Raw genomic sequence first — 19246 nt, forward strand, 5'->3', positions numbered from 1 at the left:
TATACCAACGCACAATAACTCTCTACTATTATTTTCCTCAGAACATCTTCGAGCCGACTTCATAATTTTCCTATTGAACCTGATTGAAAATCCACCAGAGACTGACGTCCATGCCGTACTGCCGGACATCATGATCAACCTGATTTTATCGTTCAACCTGCAGTTTGAAAATTTCTCGGACAATGTTATATTGGAAGCTATGGAGCACATTCAGACGGCTAAAACTTTTACCGAAAAAATACTGGTTTTGATTAATCGAGAAGGTACGGTTATCGGTAATGCTAGCTATCGTGTCATTTAAAATTAACTTTTTTATTTCAGAGGATCCTGTTCATACCTTAAAACACACTCCAGCTCACATTAACCCAGTATTAAAAATGTTGGTAGATCTGTTCAGCAGGCCAGAAACTGCATCTATTTTCTACACCAGCGATCAAAATGTTCTTATCGATATTTTAGTGCGCCAACTGTCGGATCTTTCTGCCGGCGAACCGGTAAGTTCTAATGACGATCACATTCTGTCAAATATTAAATATGTGTCCAATCTTTTAGATTCGCAAATGGTATCTGGAACTGTGCCGGAAAATCGTTCGAAACACCAGCTATGCCGAGCATCAGCATAGGAAGCAAGATCTGATTAAAATATTCACACGCATTTTCTGCGAAGAAACCGAGTGCAGCGCCGGCGATCAACAGATCGTGCGTGAAATTGCCAACGAGTTTCCTCAAATTTTTAAAGCGTGAAAGCCGACGTCTTCCAACGGCAAGGGCGTCAAACAGCCAGGACGCCGGATTGTATACTACGATGTTCTCAGTAGCAATAAAATCGTTCGAATGGAATCAAAAGCAAAAGTGGCGAAGGTACACATCTTGGTGACGATATTTGTTCAAGTTTGCGTTATACATCTAAATTATTGTTAATAAGAAGTTGAAAATTTGTTTCGAAATCGATGGATATTTTGTACTCACCAAAGATAATTTAAAGTCTAAAGACTATGAGAATATTTTTAAAAAAGTATGCCCTTTTAAATATAGAAATCTGAAATGAAACATGAAGGACAAATGATTGTGTTCAGTGTAAGTTGATATTAGGTTTGACCGGTTTGACATAGCACATTAAAATTCATCAGAACAGGCTGAAAATTACATACTGGTATATAAATATCTCTACTTCGAAGTCAACATAGTTTAAATCATCCACACTTAAATTAGAATGCCGAATCTCGGCTAATTTTAACCGAGATCCGCACAGCCGAGAAGTCGGCAAACAATTTGTCTGGGATCTCAGCAAATAAAAGCCGAGTATCAGTAAATCGGGCTTCGTTGCTAAGCAACCGGACAAATTGTTAGCTGAGTCTCGGTTAAAATTGGGAAACCGAGATTCGCACAGCCGAGCTCGTGAAAAAAATCTAAGTGTGTCCAGCGATAACTTTTATTAGTTTATTAAACAAGCTGACAAATGGTCGGAATATTAGACTTACAGCCATACAGATACTGTTGCATGACTAAAAACTACACACCCCATGACGGAAACATCAACCGGATTTATAAAAAAAAAAATCATAATCCTAATAAAGACAACTTGGACTTTCGATGAAATTCAAGCTATAGTTCTTCCCAGATTTCATTCAAAGATTTCGCCAAGAATATACAGATCCTTTTGAACTGAGATGTTTATAAGTTTTGCAGTAACAATTCAAAGCCATTTCTCAAAAAAAAGTGAGGGGAAATACATCATTTTTTTCTGACAATATCGTTAATATTTTCTAACGACATTTTTGTATTGCTTCGGATTTTTATGCTTATTAAATTCTCTTATAATCCTTCGTGAAATTACGTAAATTTTAAAAGAAACCCATAAAATTTCTCATAAAGATACTGAATTTTCCACGAATCCATCCAATAGTTCTTAAATGGTATCCCCTAGGAATGTATTTAAGAATTTCCATAGCATTTCTTTCAAATTTTTCGTTCATTTTGAAAAAAGGAACCTTAGAGACCTTCTATTAAAAGAGATTAAACAAAAAAAACCTTGAGTTCTTTCTGACATTCTCAACTGTACAATTATTGGGTAATTGAATGTCATTTGCAATATTTTTGGTTTGAATTAAATAGAAACTGATGAAACAAACCAGACATCAGCCTTTCATACTTTTTTTTCCTAATTTCATTATTAGAGAAGCAAAAGTTATATAGACCAAGAGTCAAAAAGTACATCACCACTACATATTTGTAAACTGAACAAAATCCAATTGTTGCGAATTTGGAAATTAAAACAACCAGTCCTTTCATGCTGATATCCACACTAAGTCAAACATGTTGTTATTAGTTTATCGGAGATAAATATCCACTATGATAGTAATGTTGAATTAATACAAATGCTTTACAACTCAGATTATAACCTTCAAGTCGTCAAATGAAAAGAAAATTTTAACGAAATTCGAAAGCACTTAAATGCCAAAACTTTAAAACTATAGAAAACGGATAACTGTAGCATACTTAACAAGATTTTAACACAACAAAGAAAAGACAACAAAGATATATCTAAACGATGTACGATAACTGCTAGTTATATTTTGATAGGTTACAGAATGCATTTGAAGTTTATAATAGAGATATAGGAGAACAAAAAGTTAGATCAACGGCGACACTCAAATTTTTAATATTTCACTACACAGGAAGTTGCGACTGGGTTAGAAGAGATTCAAACCAGTATTGAGTATTCGATAGAGAACTAGGGTGAAACAGTTTGGAATCAGCTTCTAAGATTGCACTACAACTTCAAAGACACAAATCTCGCGAAGAAAGCATCCGAAAACAGTGCACTTTTTATTTTGGCTTTGTGCACTAGCAGAAAGCTTAAAATAAGAAGATCAGAAACGTTTGCCAACTATTTCACCAGTTTAGTGCCTTTGAAAACGTGAGTAGGTGCGCAAGTCGGCCATTGTGGCAGCAATCTTTGGATTCCGAGATGTGTCACCATAACGATACGACGTAATTCGAATTCTGTACCGAATACAACAATATGTGGAAACATCGAATTAAAGAGTAACGGTTTTTAAGGTTTTGTCTTGTAACGAGCGCATGACTACTTTTTGTCAGGCTTGAATCACAAAATGTGTAAGATTAGTCCTGTATATGTTGCCGGTTTTGAACTGTCAAAAGAAAGTAAGAAAATTGTCTCTCGAATTAGTTTATACGGAGGATCGGTTGCTAATAAATAATATAACCATGAGTACAACTAAAAGTATAAGATGACATGTATCCATTTCATATATTCTTAGCGGTAAACGTGCAGCTATTCAGCTAAACCGTGCCGGAGGGTAGTTTAGGGACAAAAAGTCAAAGGAGAAAATGGCGAATACCAAAACGTAGAAAGGGACAAACTGTCGAATTCTTTATTCTTTCAGAAAAGAATTATTCTTCCAATAAATGTTCGTTCCTTGAGCTTCCCTTCATTGATCTGCATTCTGACGTGGCAGGCGCCATTGTTGCCTAAAAATAGATGATCAGCACTTATACACTGAATGTGGTTGTTACTCCCAAGCAGTCATCTAGTTGGTTCCTTGCGTAAGTGCAGCTGATCTGGCGATACTGGAGTAGCAACCACGGGTGGCCAATTAAGCCAAGGCTCAAGGAACAAACATCTCTTGGAAGAATGATTCTTTTTCGAAAGAATAAATCTCTCCAGTTCCTTGCTTGGAGTTCAAGATCTCCTACCTCCTCCCAAATTTGGAACAACTGATCACGATAGGCGGTACTCTTTGCTTCCTCACTTGAATCGAAGAGCCTGTGCTAGAGACTGCTTCGATTTGATGTTCGGAAAATTTGTCTAAGGCATCGAACTGATTGCTCATTTCGATGCAATTATCAACATTGTCTATTCACCCTTGGAAGAAAGCGCGCATTCCTGAGGAACGTCCTTTTATCCATTCTTGCCACGTTTAATGACAGTTTTAAACCCCACTTTTTGAAAGGAAGTTGTGAATTCAGAGATTAACCATTCATTTTGTTTGTAGTTGCAACCATTTTTAGTGAAGAATGACGTGACCTTCGAGATGTTTTTTTCCCAAGACGGTGTCCAATCAAAACGACGTTTACAACTCTCATATAAAATTATGATCTCAATTTAAGGTTAAACATTTTGGAATCAAGCTTCTAAGATTGCACTAAAACTTCAAAGGCACTAATCTCGCGAAAGAAGCATCCAATAATAGTGTACTTTTCATTTTGGCTTTGTGCACTAGCAGAAAGCTTAAAATAAGAAGATCAGAAACGTTTGCCAACTATTTCACCAGTTTAGTGCCTTTGAAAACGTGAGTAGGTGCACAAGTCGGCCATTGTGGCAGCAATCTTTGGATTCCGAGATGTGTCACCTTAACGATACGATGTAATTCGAATTCTGTATCGAATACAACAATATGTGGAAACATCGAATTAATGAGCAACGTTTTTAAGGTTTTGTCTTGTAACGAGCGCATGACTACTTTTTGTCAGGCTTAAATCACAAAATGTGTAAGACTCGTCCTGTATGTGTTGCCGGTTTTGGACTGTCAAAAGAAAGTAAGAAAATTGTTTCTCGAATTCGTTTATACGGAGGATCGGTTGCTAATAAATAATATAACCATGAGTACAACAACAGTATAAAATGACATGTATCCTTTTCAAAGGTTCATATATTCTTATCGGTAAATGTGCTGCTATTCAGCTAAACCATGACGGAGGGTGGTTTTGGGGACAAAAAGTCAAAGGATAAAATGTCGAATGCCAAAACGTCGAGAGGGACAAAATGTCGAATTCCTTATTTTTCCGGAAATGTTCGTTCCTTGAGCTTGACCCTAATTGGTCGCCCGTGGTTGCTACTCCAGTATCGCTAGATCAGCTGCACTTACACAAGGAACCAACTAGATGACTGCTTGAGACTAACAGCCACCCTCAGTGTATAAGTGCTGATGATCTTCTATTTTTAGGCAACAATGGCGCCTGCCACGTCAGAATGCAGACCAATAAGGGGAAGGAGGAGGAATTGATGATGCATTAAACTGACTCTCACAGTAAACCAGATATACCCCTGCATCTACGTCAATTTATGCGGGAAGGTGTAGGAGTGGTAGATTTATGGCAGAGAGGCTCACTTTTTTTTAATTACAAACATTATATTCATTTCTTATATCTAGGTGTTCTGTGTTATTCAACCCCCCCGCGAAGTGACAGATAACGCAATTTTCACGTACCTACTTTCAACGTAAACAATGGGGCCATCCACCGCTGCCGGCACAATTTTTCACTATGGCAGATCGGAATTTTGTTTCGTTGTTGACGGGTGCAAAACAACGAATGGAATGAAATGAAATAAGGGCGAGTCTGATATTTTCGTCTGCCAATGGAAATAAATTTAATAAAATCACCAAGCTTAAGCCAACCCGGGAGCATCATGACAGCTGCAGTACAACGTCAATGTACCGAAAAATTTTGGTCCGTGGTACTGTCAAACTCAATGAAATCATGGAGTGTGCTCAAAATAGGGCGTAAACTAGAATTATGTTTGATGGACATAAAACAAGTTTTACAATTTTTGTTTGGCATTTGTAATACCATTATAAACGAGTGATCACCATATAGGGATTCTCTAAAAGGATTTGTACGGTCACTGGGAAGATTTTGTATGGCCCAGGAGCGCGTTTTGAATAGTGGTGAGTGGTCCGCATGCTGTAAGTTGCTTATAGTAACCGTTCCTTTGTTTACGAAACTATTTTTTGACCACTTGGCAATTCAAAGCAAGACCATTTTGTAAGGGAGCGTTCAAATATTACGTAACACAACAGGGGGAGGTAAGGGGTATTTTGTAGTGTTTCGGTCCATACAATAAATTAAAATTTTCCATACAAAACCTTTTACTTCAGGGAGGGAGGGGGTTTAAATTGACAAATCTTTTCGTTACGTAATATTTGAATCATCCCTTAGATATTTACGATGATCATTAATTTATGGGAAATTGACTGTAGTTATAAGCTTGAAATCAATCTGAGATCATATCAACTCGCAGTACATTTTCTTTTGCGGATTTGAACACTTTTTTCTCATACTCACCACCAGATGTACAGGTTTCAATCAGATAAGCTTATTGGATGAAGTATCCAGCTTTTACGAGCGCTAAGATCACCAAAAACTAGCCCACTTTTAAAAAAGGGATCTAGTTATCTGACGTTTGACTTGGGTCGCTTGATATGGACTTATCCATCGGTGCACTAAATTCACTCAGTCCAAGAATTTTGACACTTGATCGAAACACGTGGGAAGCATCTAGAAGCTTGACCCGCTAAAGTGTCAAAATTCTTTAACCGAGTGAATTTATCACACCGGTGGATAAGTCAATAAGGCTATCGCACCCTTCTCTTTCCAGCAACAAGATCAAATGGGATTTTTTGTTTGTTGTTTTCATACGGAAAGGGTTTCCGTATGAAAACAATCCATAAGCGTGCGTATGCTGGAAAGAGAAAGGCGATTAAACGTCAGATTGCCTTATTGACCGGACCAAAGCCAAACGTCAATATGTTGTATCCCTACCAGAATGTAAGCTAACTTTTGGCAGCCATTACCGCTTTTAAAAAGCTGGATAGGCAAATTTAATGCGCCACCAGCATAGAGGTCGCTAGGTAAGAAGGAGAGAAATGTCATTGAAAATGTTTGTTTACGTCCAAAATTCAATTTTTCGACCCAAAAATTAGCTCATAACCAATTAATTATTAAACTATTTTCCATTGGCATAATCATTTTGACCCTTTATTCTTGCGATACGCATGATTTCACAACAAATTTAGCCACAAACAAAGAATCCGGAAGTTTATAACCTATGTAGCCAAACACCAATTTTCCAATTTTATCCAACAAATCATACATGAGCACTGACCGGATCTGTACATTTTGGAAGTTTATCATGTTTTTCAATGCTCTCTGATCGTTTACAACCAGGGATTGAATCCTGAGAAAATTGAGAGAATCTCTCACGTATCGCTCTCTGTAACTATCATAACATGCTGCACATTATGAGATACTGTTTATCGTATACTGCTACAACTTTGATCAGATTGGGGGGATAGTAGTGCATGATAAAACCCCTCTAAACATGCTCCAAACCTGGGGGACACTGTTGCTATTGGAAGTTGTTTATCGTGTCAGTAAAGAAAAACACCTATCCCCAACGGTAAACAAGCGAGAAAAATGGATTTTATCATCGCTCTCTCTTTGGGGCTCTCGCTCGCTGCTTCCATTTATCAGACTTGTTACACCTTGCGATACAATAACGATCGTGGACCGCAACAGATGGGATGTTTTTCTTTGCTTGCTTTGATCGTGCTTCATACTCAAATGAGAGCGAATTCTGCAATGCCTGTCTACAACATAACTATTTCGAGAAAAAGTGTAATTTGTGTGCTCCTTCATATGCTGCACACGGTGCGTTCTCAACCCAACCTCTTTTATGACGGTTCTCCTACTAGCCACCAGATGTCGAAGTGATCGTTCATCTTTAAAAATATTAGCCTATAGTTCATCCAATGGACTTGTCCACGGTCTTCTTTTCTTGTCGATTTTTTTTTCCGATCTAAATATGGTTACATAAAATGACATCCACGCCAACACGAATGTTCACCGGATGAACAATGCAACGAAATCGTTTATTTTTCTGTATACATCGCCCGCAGAAAAGGTTTTCTTCTCGCTGAAAGTTGCAGTGTGACGTCATCGGGTTATTTGATTGAAAAAAATTGAGAAAAAGTGTTCTAATCCGCATAGGAAAAAAAACTGCAAATGAAAAAAATATCACTTTTTGACTTGACTCTTCAGCCATTTAGCTGCACAGAATGTAACTTAACACTAGACAATGGACAAGGATGCTCCAGTCAGTGGCACAGCCGAGAAACATTCCTTACGAAGTTTCAATGGCTGAAGCGGGAATCGAACCCACACCCCATGACACAATGCGCTTAAATGTCTAACGACACTAACCGCACGGCCACGATGCCCACAATATTTTATTTTATTTTATGTTACGGCCAGCGCTTTCTTTTGAGGGCATAAATCAATCCACAAATCAGTTAGGCTGTATTGTAAGTAATTTCTTATGGATTACTTTTCCGCAAAACAAAGCACTAACAGGTCATTTAATATTTTCACCGAACGAATTGGTGCGCTCTTAAGTTCATTTGGTGCTTAGTCTTGGTGATTTTATTAAATTTATTTCCATTGGCAGACGAAAATATCAAACACGCCCTTATTTCATTTCATTCCATTTGTTGTTTTGCACCCGTCAACAACGAAACAAAATTTCGATCTGCCATAGTGAAAAATTGTGCCGGCAGCGGTGGATGGCCCCATTGTTTACGTTGTAAGTAGGTACGTGAAAATTGCGTTATCTGTCACTTCGCGGGGGGGTTGGCTTAAGCACCAAATGAACTTAAGAGCGTACCAATTCGTTCGGTGAACAGATTAAATGACGTGTTAGTGCTTTGTTTTGCGGGAAAGTAATCCATAAGAAATTACTTACAATACAGCCTAACTGATTTGTGGATCGCTTTTATGCCCTCAAAAGAAAGCGCTGGCCGTAACATAAAATAAAATAAAATATTGTGGGCCTCGTGGCCGTGCGGTAATGGCCGCCAAAAGTTAGCTTACTTTCTGGTAGGGATCCAACATATTGACGTTTGGCTTTGGATCGGTCAATTGACTTGTCCACCGGTGTGATAAATTCATTCGGTTAAAGAATTTTGACACTTTAGCGGGTCACGTAGATGCTTCCCACGTGTTTCGGTCAAGTGTAAAAATTCTTGGACTGAGTGCACCGGTGGATAAGTCCATATCAAGCGACCCAAGTCAAACGCCAGATCACTAGATCCCTTTTTGTAAAAGTGGGCTAATTTTTGGTGATATTAGCGTTCGTAAAAGCGGGATACTTCATCCAATAAGCTTATATGATTGAAACTTAGACATCTGGTGGTGAATATGAGAAAAAAGTGTACAAATCCGCAAAAGAAAATGTACTGCGAGTTGATATGATCTCAGATTGATTTCAAGCTTATAACAGTCAATTTCCCATAAAATAATGATTATCGCAAATATCTAAGGGATGATTCAAATATTACGTAACGAAGAAATTTGCCAATTTAAACCCCCTCTCTCCCTGAAGTAACAGGTTTTATATGGAAAATTTCAATTTATTGTATAGCGTTAGCGTAGTTACGGTATACTTCGTAGATTGGATACTAGCAACATTCATGTTTCTTTTTAATAATCTCATTAAGACTACTTTCAAGAACAAGGCAGGGGAGTATATCTTGTTCAAATCATAAACAAGAATACTAAAAGCATGAATATCGCTATTCCCGGCCACGCCCATCTTTACCGTAACTTGAGATAGGGGAAGAAAATGTTGATGTAGCACTTACTTAATGAGAGGCCACCGACTCAGCGACACCCTCATAAGTGCTACGGAGTTGGAGGTTGGGGAAGGTATATTGTCAGGATTCGCCTAGAAAGCTGGCGATAGACCATAAATATTTGTTGTTTAAGCGTTTTCAAATTAATCTTTTGAATGCCGGCAATCAAAAGAGAAAACAATAGCTTATTTATAGTATAAATAGTATTTCGCGAAATGCTTGTCGATTGTGCAGTAATATTTTTGCTCAATAACCAGTAAAAAGCAAAACCGATCCCTCCAGGGTCATCGGATTGTATAAAATAACGATACGCGTAAAAAAATCACGTCTATTGAAAAACTGTACTATGCCCATTGAAAAACTGTACTGGGTGGTACTGTATTTTTAGATAATCGAAAAACGAAAGGAAGCGCGTTCGAACTAAACACCCTAGGATAACACAGTCCGTTTTTCTGCTCAAAATTATACGAAAAGCAGAATCGATCCCTCCAGGGTCGTCGAACGGTTAAAAAGCATCCACAACCGATTGTTAGTTGCGTAACACCCGCCCGGACAGAATGCGCAATCTGAACATAATTATCAAACTCCGAAAATAACATTTTCCGTTCAAGAAACGATCAGAAGTTCCACGTCGCGGACAAAAACGATCCGGAAGGCTCACAAAAGAAAAAGTATCATACTGGAACAAACTCACCGGATTGATTCTCTAAATTTATGTGATGCCTGTCACTTCCGGATGGTTCGGTGAACTTAGGGCAGCCAAAAACCAACAGTACTGAGGACACAAATCAAACAAATCACTTTTTCATTTTCACTTTTCACTATTCCATTTCTGAATGTAAAAACTGTCCTGCTTGGGCTTCACAAAGCACTACCCAGCAAGACGCTCCAAAACAGGAAAAAAAAATCTCCGGCGACGAAAACATGCGCGAAACCGTGAGCTAAATCTATCGGACGACGCAAAACCGAACTGTCCTGCTTGGGCTTTACGAAGCACTCTGAAAATTTCAATTTATTGTATGGACCGAAACACTACAAAATATCCCTTACCTCCCCTTGTTGTGTTACGTAATATTTGAACGATCCCTCACAAATTTGTCTTGCTTTGGATTGCCAAGTGGTCAAAAAATAATTTCGTAAACAAAGGAACGGTTACTATAAGCAACTTACAGCATGCGGACCACATCACACCACTATTCAAAACTCGCTCGTGGGCCATACAAAATCATCCCGATGACCGTACAAATCCTTTTAGAGAATCGCTATTTGGTGATCACTCGTTTATAATGATGTTATAAATGCCAAATAAAAAATGTAAAACTTTTTTATGTACATCAAGCATAATTCTAGTTTACGCCCTATTTTGAGCACACTCCATGATTTTATTGAGTTTGACAGTACCACGGACCAAAATTTTTCGGTACATTGACGTTGTACTGCAGCTGTCATGATGCTCCCGGGTTGGTGTTATTAGACAACACTATCATTCTAATTTGGTAAAACAAATTTAAGACTTTATAAACATTTTGTTAACAACATATTACATTTCATTTGCCGTAGCAGTTCAGATTTTTTTAAACGTGAGTTGATTTCACCTGCTTATGAGCGAAAAAAAAACACGTTTTCAATTTACTTAACCTCACTTATTTGGCTTTACATCAATCATCTTGATAAAGCCTCGCCAAAGATATTTCGCCAATTCACTCGGTTCATGGCCGCTTCTCTCCATCCTCGACTGTGACCCACGCTCTCCAGGTCCTGGTGCACCTGGTCAATCCACCTAGCTCGCTGCGCCCCACGCCTTCTTGTTCCGACCGGATTCGTAGCGAACACCATCTTTACAGGGTTGTTGTCCGGCATTCTTGCAACATGCCCTGCCCAGTGTATCCTTCCAGCTTTAGCTCACGATACTGGGTTCGCCGTAGAGTTGAGCGAGCTCGTGGTTCATCCTTCGCTGCCACACGCCGCCGAAGATCGTCCTTAGCCCTCGGCGTTCGAAAACCCAAAGAGCTTGCAAGTCCTTCTCGAGCATAGTCCACGTCGCATGTCCATAGAAGACTACCGGTCTTATGAGCGTTTTGTACATCGTGCATTTGGTGCGGGCGTGAATCTTTCTTGACCACAGTTTCTTCTGGAGCCCCTAGTAGGCACGACTTCCGCTGAAGATGCGCCTTCGTATTTCCCGACTAACATTGTTGTCAGTCATCAACAAGAATCCGAGGTAGACGAACCCGTCCACCACCTCGAAGGTATCTCCGTCTATCGTAACACTGCTTCCTAGGCGGGCCCTGTCGCGCTCAGTTCCGCCAACTTTGTTTTCGACGCATTCACCATTAGCCCGACTCTTGTTGCTTCGCGTTTTAGGCGGGTGAACAAATCTGCCACCGTTTCAAATTTTCTCCCAATAATATCCATGTCGTTCGCGAAACAAACAAATTGTCCGGATCCCGTGAAAATCGTGCCTCGTCTGTTAAGTCCGGCTCTCCGCATGACACCTTCAAGCGCAATATCGAACAACAGGCACGAAAGTCCGTCGCCCTGTCGTAGCCCCCGCCGAGACTCGAACGAACTGGAGTGTTCGCCCGAGATCCTCACGCAGTTTTGCACACCGTCCATCGTTGCTCTGATCAATCTTGTGAGCTTCCCGGAAAAGCTGTTCTCGTCCATGATTTTCCATAGCTCTACACGGTCGATACTATCGTATGCCGCCTTGAAATCGATGAACAAATGGTGCGTAGGGTACTCACGGAAAAGATCTGGTCCGTTGTCGAGCGGCCGTCGATGAAACCTCTTGATAACTTCCCACGAACTCGTTTACTATAGGTGATAGACGACGGAAAAGAATCTGCCCAAGTAACTACGAAGCTATATATTTATTTTATTTTATTTTATTGATGTACAAGGGGGTCAGGGGCCAAGTCTCCAGCATAAGTTTGAAAACTCACCGGGGGGTTTTGGAGTTTGGGAAGTAGGCAACGCAACATCTTTGACCAGAAGGTTCTTTAAGTTTTGCTTCTACTCTTGACTTCCGATACACGTATGAATGATGCAAGGTCAAAAGAACATGAATCAGTAATACATATAGCGGTAGTGAAGTGTTTTGCCTAAGGATATGGGAAAGGAGAGATTTTGGGTGGTGTTTTGTAAATAGCTTTGTGGAACAAGTTTGTTATTAGTTAAAAATTTAGTTAATCTGATTCACCTTGCAATCAGTAATAAGAATATTTACACAAACATGATACTTATCTTTTCTCGGCCAATACGCTGCCATGTCTTTCCTCTCCAATGGATTTTTCCTCGTTGTAATGGCGGGTTAGATATGAAAACAAGGATAAAGAGAGAAGAAATGTTAGTGATTGTTACATGCTTTATTGCTGCATTGGCCTACAATGAAATCATAGAAAATTCGCTCTTTGGATTCCCATGATAACAATCCCCATGCAGCTTACGAGAAACTCCATGACAATGATCACTGTACGCCATGTGCGACATTCAGGACATCTCAGCAATACTGAGGACGAACAACAAAAAATGAATCCAAAAGAGCGAAAACCTCAATGTTTCAATGTGGGACAATTCAGCTTTAATGCATGTGAGAAGTTCTTGGTGATATTCTCACAACGGCCATTCAGAATGGTTCGACGGATGTAGATAAAAGATCATTATGATAAAATTAACGCGACGACATGTTAGTGAACTCAGAACGATTATTGTATTTGCAACTGTTAATTTCGATAGTTAAACTTAGGGTCGGTTATTGTATATAACTTTTAAGATAAGCAGGAGTAAAGCACGAACGCGAAGTAATGACCTTCCATCCCATCTTCAAGTGCTCCCCACAAGCACAACACTTCATTCTGGCACTTTAGAACGTCCATGTTGTAACTTGTTCACACAAGAAATCTGCCTCGACCGAGTTGGCAGAACGCGCCCATACCCCTTTCTGAACCAAAGGACAGGGAAGTAACCACGAAGCTATGTATGAATACTTTATGTTTGCTCTATAGTGTGCTATCAGATTTTGTTTTAAAGTGACATAACCTTAAGAACTTTATAAAGCATAATTAAAGTGGGAAAGGGTCCCACAACAACCAAATTAATGCAATACTTGGTAAAGCAGTTTTAATGCACAAGCCCTACTAAAGCATTTATGTTTGTATATTTAGCAGGGTGGCCACCCGATTTCGATTTTGAAATTCCCGCTTTTTTCCCGGTTTTCCCGGAATATTTTGCAAAATTTTCCCGGTTTTTTATCCATTATTTTCAACAACTTAAAAAGTCAATTAAATCGTTTCTATGAAAAGTACTGCAACATTTATTTTAAATCGGTTTAAATTTTTTTTAGTTGTTTTCCCATAGTAATTTGATTTAGATTGTTCTAATCTACACTGAAACGAATTTTATGGTTGAAATTACTGAATCCATGGTATAATTAAGAACTGCACCAACGATTTTCAACCGACTACATTATTCTGTCAACTCTACCAAAACATAGTCAACATCACTACACTAGAAAATATATTCGGTTTATTTAACCACAGTTGCAGTATTTATGACTAGAAACATGCTTGATTTGACAAGTTTCGCATTGTACTTTTGACCACACTGTGTTGTACGGTGGGTGTCACGGATCGAAATACAATGCTTTGTAGTGGATGCTACTATGGACATGGTCATATTTACTGCACTGCGCAGTGATTTGTACCAGATTATAGTAAACTTAACAGATTTTTGTAGTCGGTTGAAAATCGTTGGTGCAGTTTTTAATTCTACCATGGATTCGGTAGATTATACAATAAAATTTGTTTGCGTGTATATAGATTGTTATTCTGAAAACTATGGCATAGTATAGTGTTCATCTGAATCGATTTGTCTCGCGTTCGTCGAAAATCTATGGAGCTCTGGAGCCCCAGATGCCTAAGTAAATCATCAAAATGCCCAAGTAGTTCTTTACCGTCATTGAAATTGTTTCAATTCTTAATCCTTTTATTTTTTTTTCATAAAAATGAGAAGTTCTCTAAAGCAAATAAGTTCAAGGTATGGATGAAACAAGGCCACACATATAGAAGCACTTACTTAGGGCTCACTCAAGTTGTGGTATTCAGCAATTACAGAATTAAACTGCGATTCGAAAAGTCGAGTACAAAAAGTTAGAGAAAAGTTGAAAAAACATTAGCGCTGACAGTGTGAGACCAAAAATTCAAAAAAAAATGAAACATTGCTAAGAAAAGAGTGAAACATTTTTTAAGAAATTTGGCTTATCATAGTAGAAATTAAATCATTAATGTTTGACAGATATTTGTTCAAAATCACGGATGCCTCATGGCAATATCATTAAACATAACTACTTTCTATAACTTATTTTGGAGGTTGGTTTGTAGATTACAGCTTGAAGATGTTCATTCAAAACGATTTTCCCGGTGATCTTCTTAAATTCCCGGTTTTTCCCGGTGGATTCAAATTCCCGTCTTTTTCTCGCTTTTCCCGTTTTTCCCGGTTCGGTGGCCACCCTGATTTAGGGTTCATGATGTATACTAGCTTAAAATAATGTATGTTTAGGGCTTGCGTTAAAAATAAACAAAACAATGAATCCATTGATTTCAATGGTTTTCTTTACCAGCTTAATGATTTTTTTTTTTGTTGGAATCAGGATTCGAACCCACAACTAGGATGATGGTGTGCTGGATGCCTAGCGCGTTGGTGTCCTGTGCTAAAGCTGCTGATGTAATAAGGTAGGATAAAAGTTCCTTATAAACGAAGCCACTGTGTGTATAAACATTACTATTCGCCCAGTTATTACGAATAGAAAGAATTCTCTTCGGCGATTGATTTACTTTCCTCACCAAATGAAACATCAATAGAAAGAATTTGATCACCATTCTTTCTCGTAGAGGAAATAACAGAACTTAACCCACAAAACAAAGCCCTAGCGCATTAAACAAATTTCAGGGGAGAGAAATTGATCAACATTTCCTCTCGCTCCTTATCAATAAAAGAGTCTCATAGATAAAATACAACAATTCTGAATGAATACATATATCCTTAGATCATGAAATGCGGGTTCGAGATGAAAGAAAGTCATTTCATTATTCTTCCATATCTCACAAAACGTAATGAGCGAGTGCGAACGTGCTCGATCGTCTTACTTATTAATTACAGATTCGAGTGCGTTTAATGAAATTATGTAATCTTGTATGACAGCATAACTGTATATTCACTCTAAACGCTTAGCACAATGCTATATTAAAATAATGCTACAAAGCATTTACAATGCTAATCAAATGCATAATAATTATTGCATGCAATTATTGCTTGACAGTTATTGAATAAACATTATTAATGCAAAAATGTTGACTTTCGACCAAATTAATGCAATGGTATAATGCTTGTGGTTACTTGGGTGGGATAGCACTTTGTAGGCGGCGTTTAGGATGGTGATTGCACGATAATTTTCACACTCCAGTTAGTCGACCTTTTTGTAGATAGGGCAAATAACGCCGTGCTTCCACTCCTCCGGTAGCTGTTCCGTTTCCCAGATTCTGACAATCAGCCGATGCAGACAAGCGGCCAACCTACCCAAGTAACCACGAAGCTATATATGAATACTTTATGTTTGCTCAAAAATGTTGACTTTCGACCAAATCAATGCAATGGTATAATGCTTGTGGTTACTTGGGTAGTAAGTCCTAAATTAAAATTGTGCGCGATTTCAAACTGCATAGCAAGTTTTTGAGCTTTTTCGCGATTCGTTAGTAATAATTTGTTTTCCTCTTTCAATGCCGGTATTGGCTTCTGAGGTATTTTCAAAATTTTAGAAAATTTCCAAAAGGGCTTAGAGCCAGGGTCTTCATTTGAAACCTTCAAGTAGACATGTTATCACGATGAGAGGGGTTTCAATAAATTGGTCAGATAAAGTTAAGTATCTAGGGCTCATACTAGATAAGAATTTAACTTTCAAAAATCACATTGAGGGCTTTCAAGCCAAATGTGAAAAATATGTAAAATGTCTCTATCCCCTTATTGATAGAAAATCAAAACTTTGTCTTAAGAACAAGCTTTTGATATTCAAACAAATTTTCAGGCCAGCCATGTTGTATGCTGTACCAATATGGACTAGCTGCCAGGAAGAAAGCTCTGCAGAGAATTCAAAATTTAATTTTGAACATGATTATGAAGTTTCCTCCCTGGTATAATAGTACCAATGAGTTACATAGAATATCCAATGTTGAAACATTGGAACAAATGTCAAATAAAATAATTAATAATTTCAGGCAAAAATCGTTACAATCTTCTATTGCGACGATTAATGCGTTATATATTTAGGTTAAGTTGGGTTAAGTAAATTGAAAACGGTTTTTTTTCTCTTCTAAGCAGGTGAAATAAACATATCTGTAAAAAATCTGAACTGCTACGGCAAATGAAATGTAATTTGTTAAAAAAATGTCAATAAAATCTTAAATTTGTTTTTTCAAATTAGGATTATAGCACAGAGAAACAGACGTAACACTTAGAACAAATCGCGATCAAAATCATAGTCGCGAAAACATGTACGCCCAATGCTAAAAACACTGTAGTTGGCCGATGGACCAACAGGTGGCGGTAATGTGTAAACGTCAAATACGAACAAAAGCGACGCGAGCGCTGCGGATGGTCGATTGACCACCTACAAGATATTCGAATCGATCGTTAAAAAGTTGATCGATGAACAGCGATGAGAGTGTGACGTCTGTTTGTCTGTGATTATAGTGTTGTCTAATAAGGGGTCGTCCATAAATAACGTAGCATTTTAGGGGGGAGGGGGGTCTTCACGATTTTGTGACGATGTGTGACGAGGGGGAGGGAGGGGTCCCAGCCAACCCGGTGCTAGGCAGCCATGTTTTCGAGGTTAGCATCAAACTCAAGAACAACAACGTACATTGGCGTAATCATATTAGGAAAATTTTTCTCCGATATTTAACTGTGCTCCACGCTAACCATAACAACTCTAATTAACTTGTTGTACTGCAAACGAATAGTTTGCAACCGTTTGTTTGTGCTAATATAGCTGCTGTTACGCCTTCCTCGATTGTTAGTCCTTAAACGACTATTTGTTTACAAACATTGAGTTGTCAGTGGGAACCACTTCCCAGTAGGAACCAAAGATGTTTGCTCGTTATTTTCCAGTGGGCTTGTATAGGCGGTGTCAGGAGGCTGGTCCCAGCTTACGGACGTAGCATTTCAAATAATTTCGGTGAAAAGAGTAACGCTAAAAAAAGACAAACGGTTTTTTTTTATCAAACTTCTCTGTCTGAATTATTTAACTAAAGTTGTAAAATTATGATTCAGCTTCAAAACATTAATATAATAAGATTAAAACATTCTTATCGAATTATTAAATTTACTAAGACATTTTTAATTTTCCTGAAATCAAACAGATTTTGTGACTCTTTAAATATTTATGTAAACATTATATTGTATTCGAGTCCAAAATATTTTATTTATAAATAAAAAAATTTAAAGTTCAATAAGCTAAGAAAAAATCAATGCTTTATCGACTTGGATTGTTTTTCCATTTGTTAACAAGATAAAGCATCAACCACAGACAAACAGACGTAACACTTAGAACAAATCTCGATCAAAATCATAGTCATGAGGACATGTACGCCCAATGCTAAAATCAATGTGTTAGGCCGATCGGCCAACAGATGGCGGTAGTGTGTAAACGTCAAACACGAACAAAAACGATGCAAGCGCTGCTAGTGGCGGATTGGCCACCTACCATATTTTTGAATCGACCGTTAAAAAGGTGGTCGATGAACAATGATGAGAGTGTGACGTCTGTTTGTATGTGTTGCCCCATTAAACATTTGACAGTTCAACAGCCGACTAAATTGGACGCTTATAAGCCATTTTACGAGACAGTCGGTTGACGTTTTCTGGCGGGCCGCTCATTGTTTTTGTTTTAAAAACTAGCATGATATGTGAATGGCGCTGGTAACGTTTTTGTTGGTGATCACATTTTCGCCTCATTCTGGCTATTTTTCTACGCGGTTACATGTCTGATGTTACCAGTAGATAACATAAATTCTTCCTTGCCTGTTAATTTTAATTTTACTGGGGAAGATTGAAAATTTCGTTGAACGCCATTAATGAATGAGCTCCTCCCAAATGTGGCACTAGAAGAAACGTAAATAAATGGGCCCGCCAGCAAGTTTCAAAGCTGGTAAACAAACAAAAAACATAATATGATTCGAAACGTCTCATAAAATGGCTTATGGAAATTTAACACAGCGACCAACTGACTAATCGCTAGATTAAATCGGGTGACCGAGGAAATCTGATGTTTAGTAGGTCAACTTGCTTGGATTTTACTCAAAATACCGATTTATCCACCTATTTAGTAGGATTGCGTCGGCCCACCCTAATAAATCGGGTGATATTCGGTTGATCCCTGTGTTAATCTTCCATAAGCGTCGGTGCAACAATCGACCGATTTTTCAACCAATTTAGTCGGCTGTTGAACTGTCAAATGTTTAATGGGGTAGATATGCGCAATGACGTTTGATTGTTTATTATTTTCTTGGTAACGGAGTGTTTTTCAATCTCTCCTTATCTCGATGGTTTCTTCGATATCGAGATCTGGAGAGGCGACTGTATATTAAACATTTTTACTTACTAGAAAAAAAAAAACAAACAAAACCAGCGAGTTATTTTATTTTGTTTAGTTGAGGTGGTCTTATTGTTTTGTCCATATAAGCATATGCTTATTCGGGTCACTTTTGCGTACTTTTATTTTTCCCTGCTGAGTACAGGGTAAAAACAAAAGATACAAG

At 38.3% G+C, this 19246-nt stretch overlaps 1 protein-coding gene and 1 long non-coding RNA gene across 2 annotated transcripts in view; one reads left to right on the forward strand and one right to left on the reverse strand.

Moving 5' to 3' along the window:
* The window catches only part of LOC5576880 (NCK-interacting protein with SH3 domain), a 24132-nt gene extending 21516 nt beyond the window's left edge, over positions 1–2616 (forward strand). The window contains exons 6-8 of the mRNA XM_001662930.2: positions 42–263; positions 322–494; positions 553–2616. Coding sequence (XP_001662980.2) covers positions 42–263; positions 322–494; positions 553–744 — 587 coding nt within the window. The 3' untranslated portion in view covers positions 745–2616. The remainder of the gene's footprint in view (positions 1–41; positions 264–321; positions 495–552) is intronic.
* LOC110677104 overlaps positions 1–6523 on the reverse strand; it is a 25241-nt gene extending 18718 nt beyond the window's left edge. The window contains exon 1 of the long non-coding RNA XR_002500947.1: positions 6091–6523. This is a non-coding gene — a long non-coding RNA (uncharacterized LOC110677104). The remainder of the gene's footprint in view (positions 1–6090) is intronic.
* Between the last annotated feature and the right edge of the window lie 12723 nt (positions 6524–19246).

Source organism: Aedes aegypti, chromosome 1, assembly GCF_002204515.2.
Source record: "Aedes aegypti strain LVP_AGWG chromosome 1, AaegL5.0 Primary Assembly, whole genome shotgun sequence".
Lineage (NCBI taxonomy): Eukaryota > Metazoa > Arthropoda > Insecta > Diptera > Culicidae > Aedes > Aedes aegypti.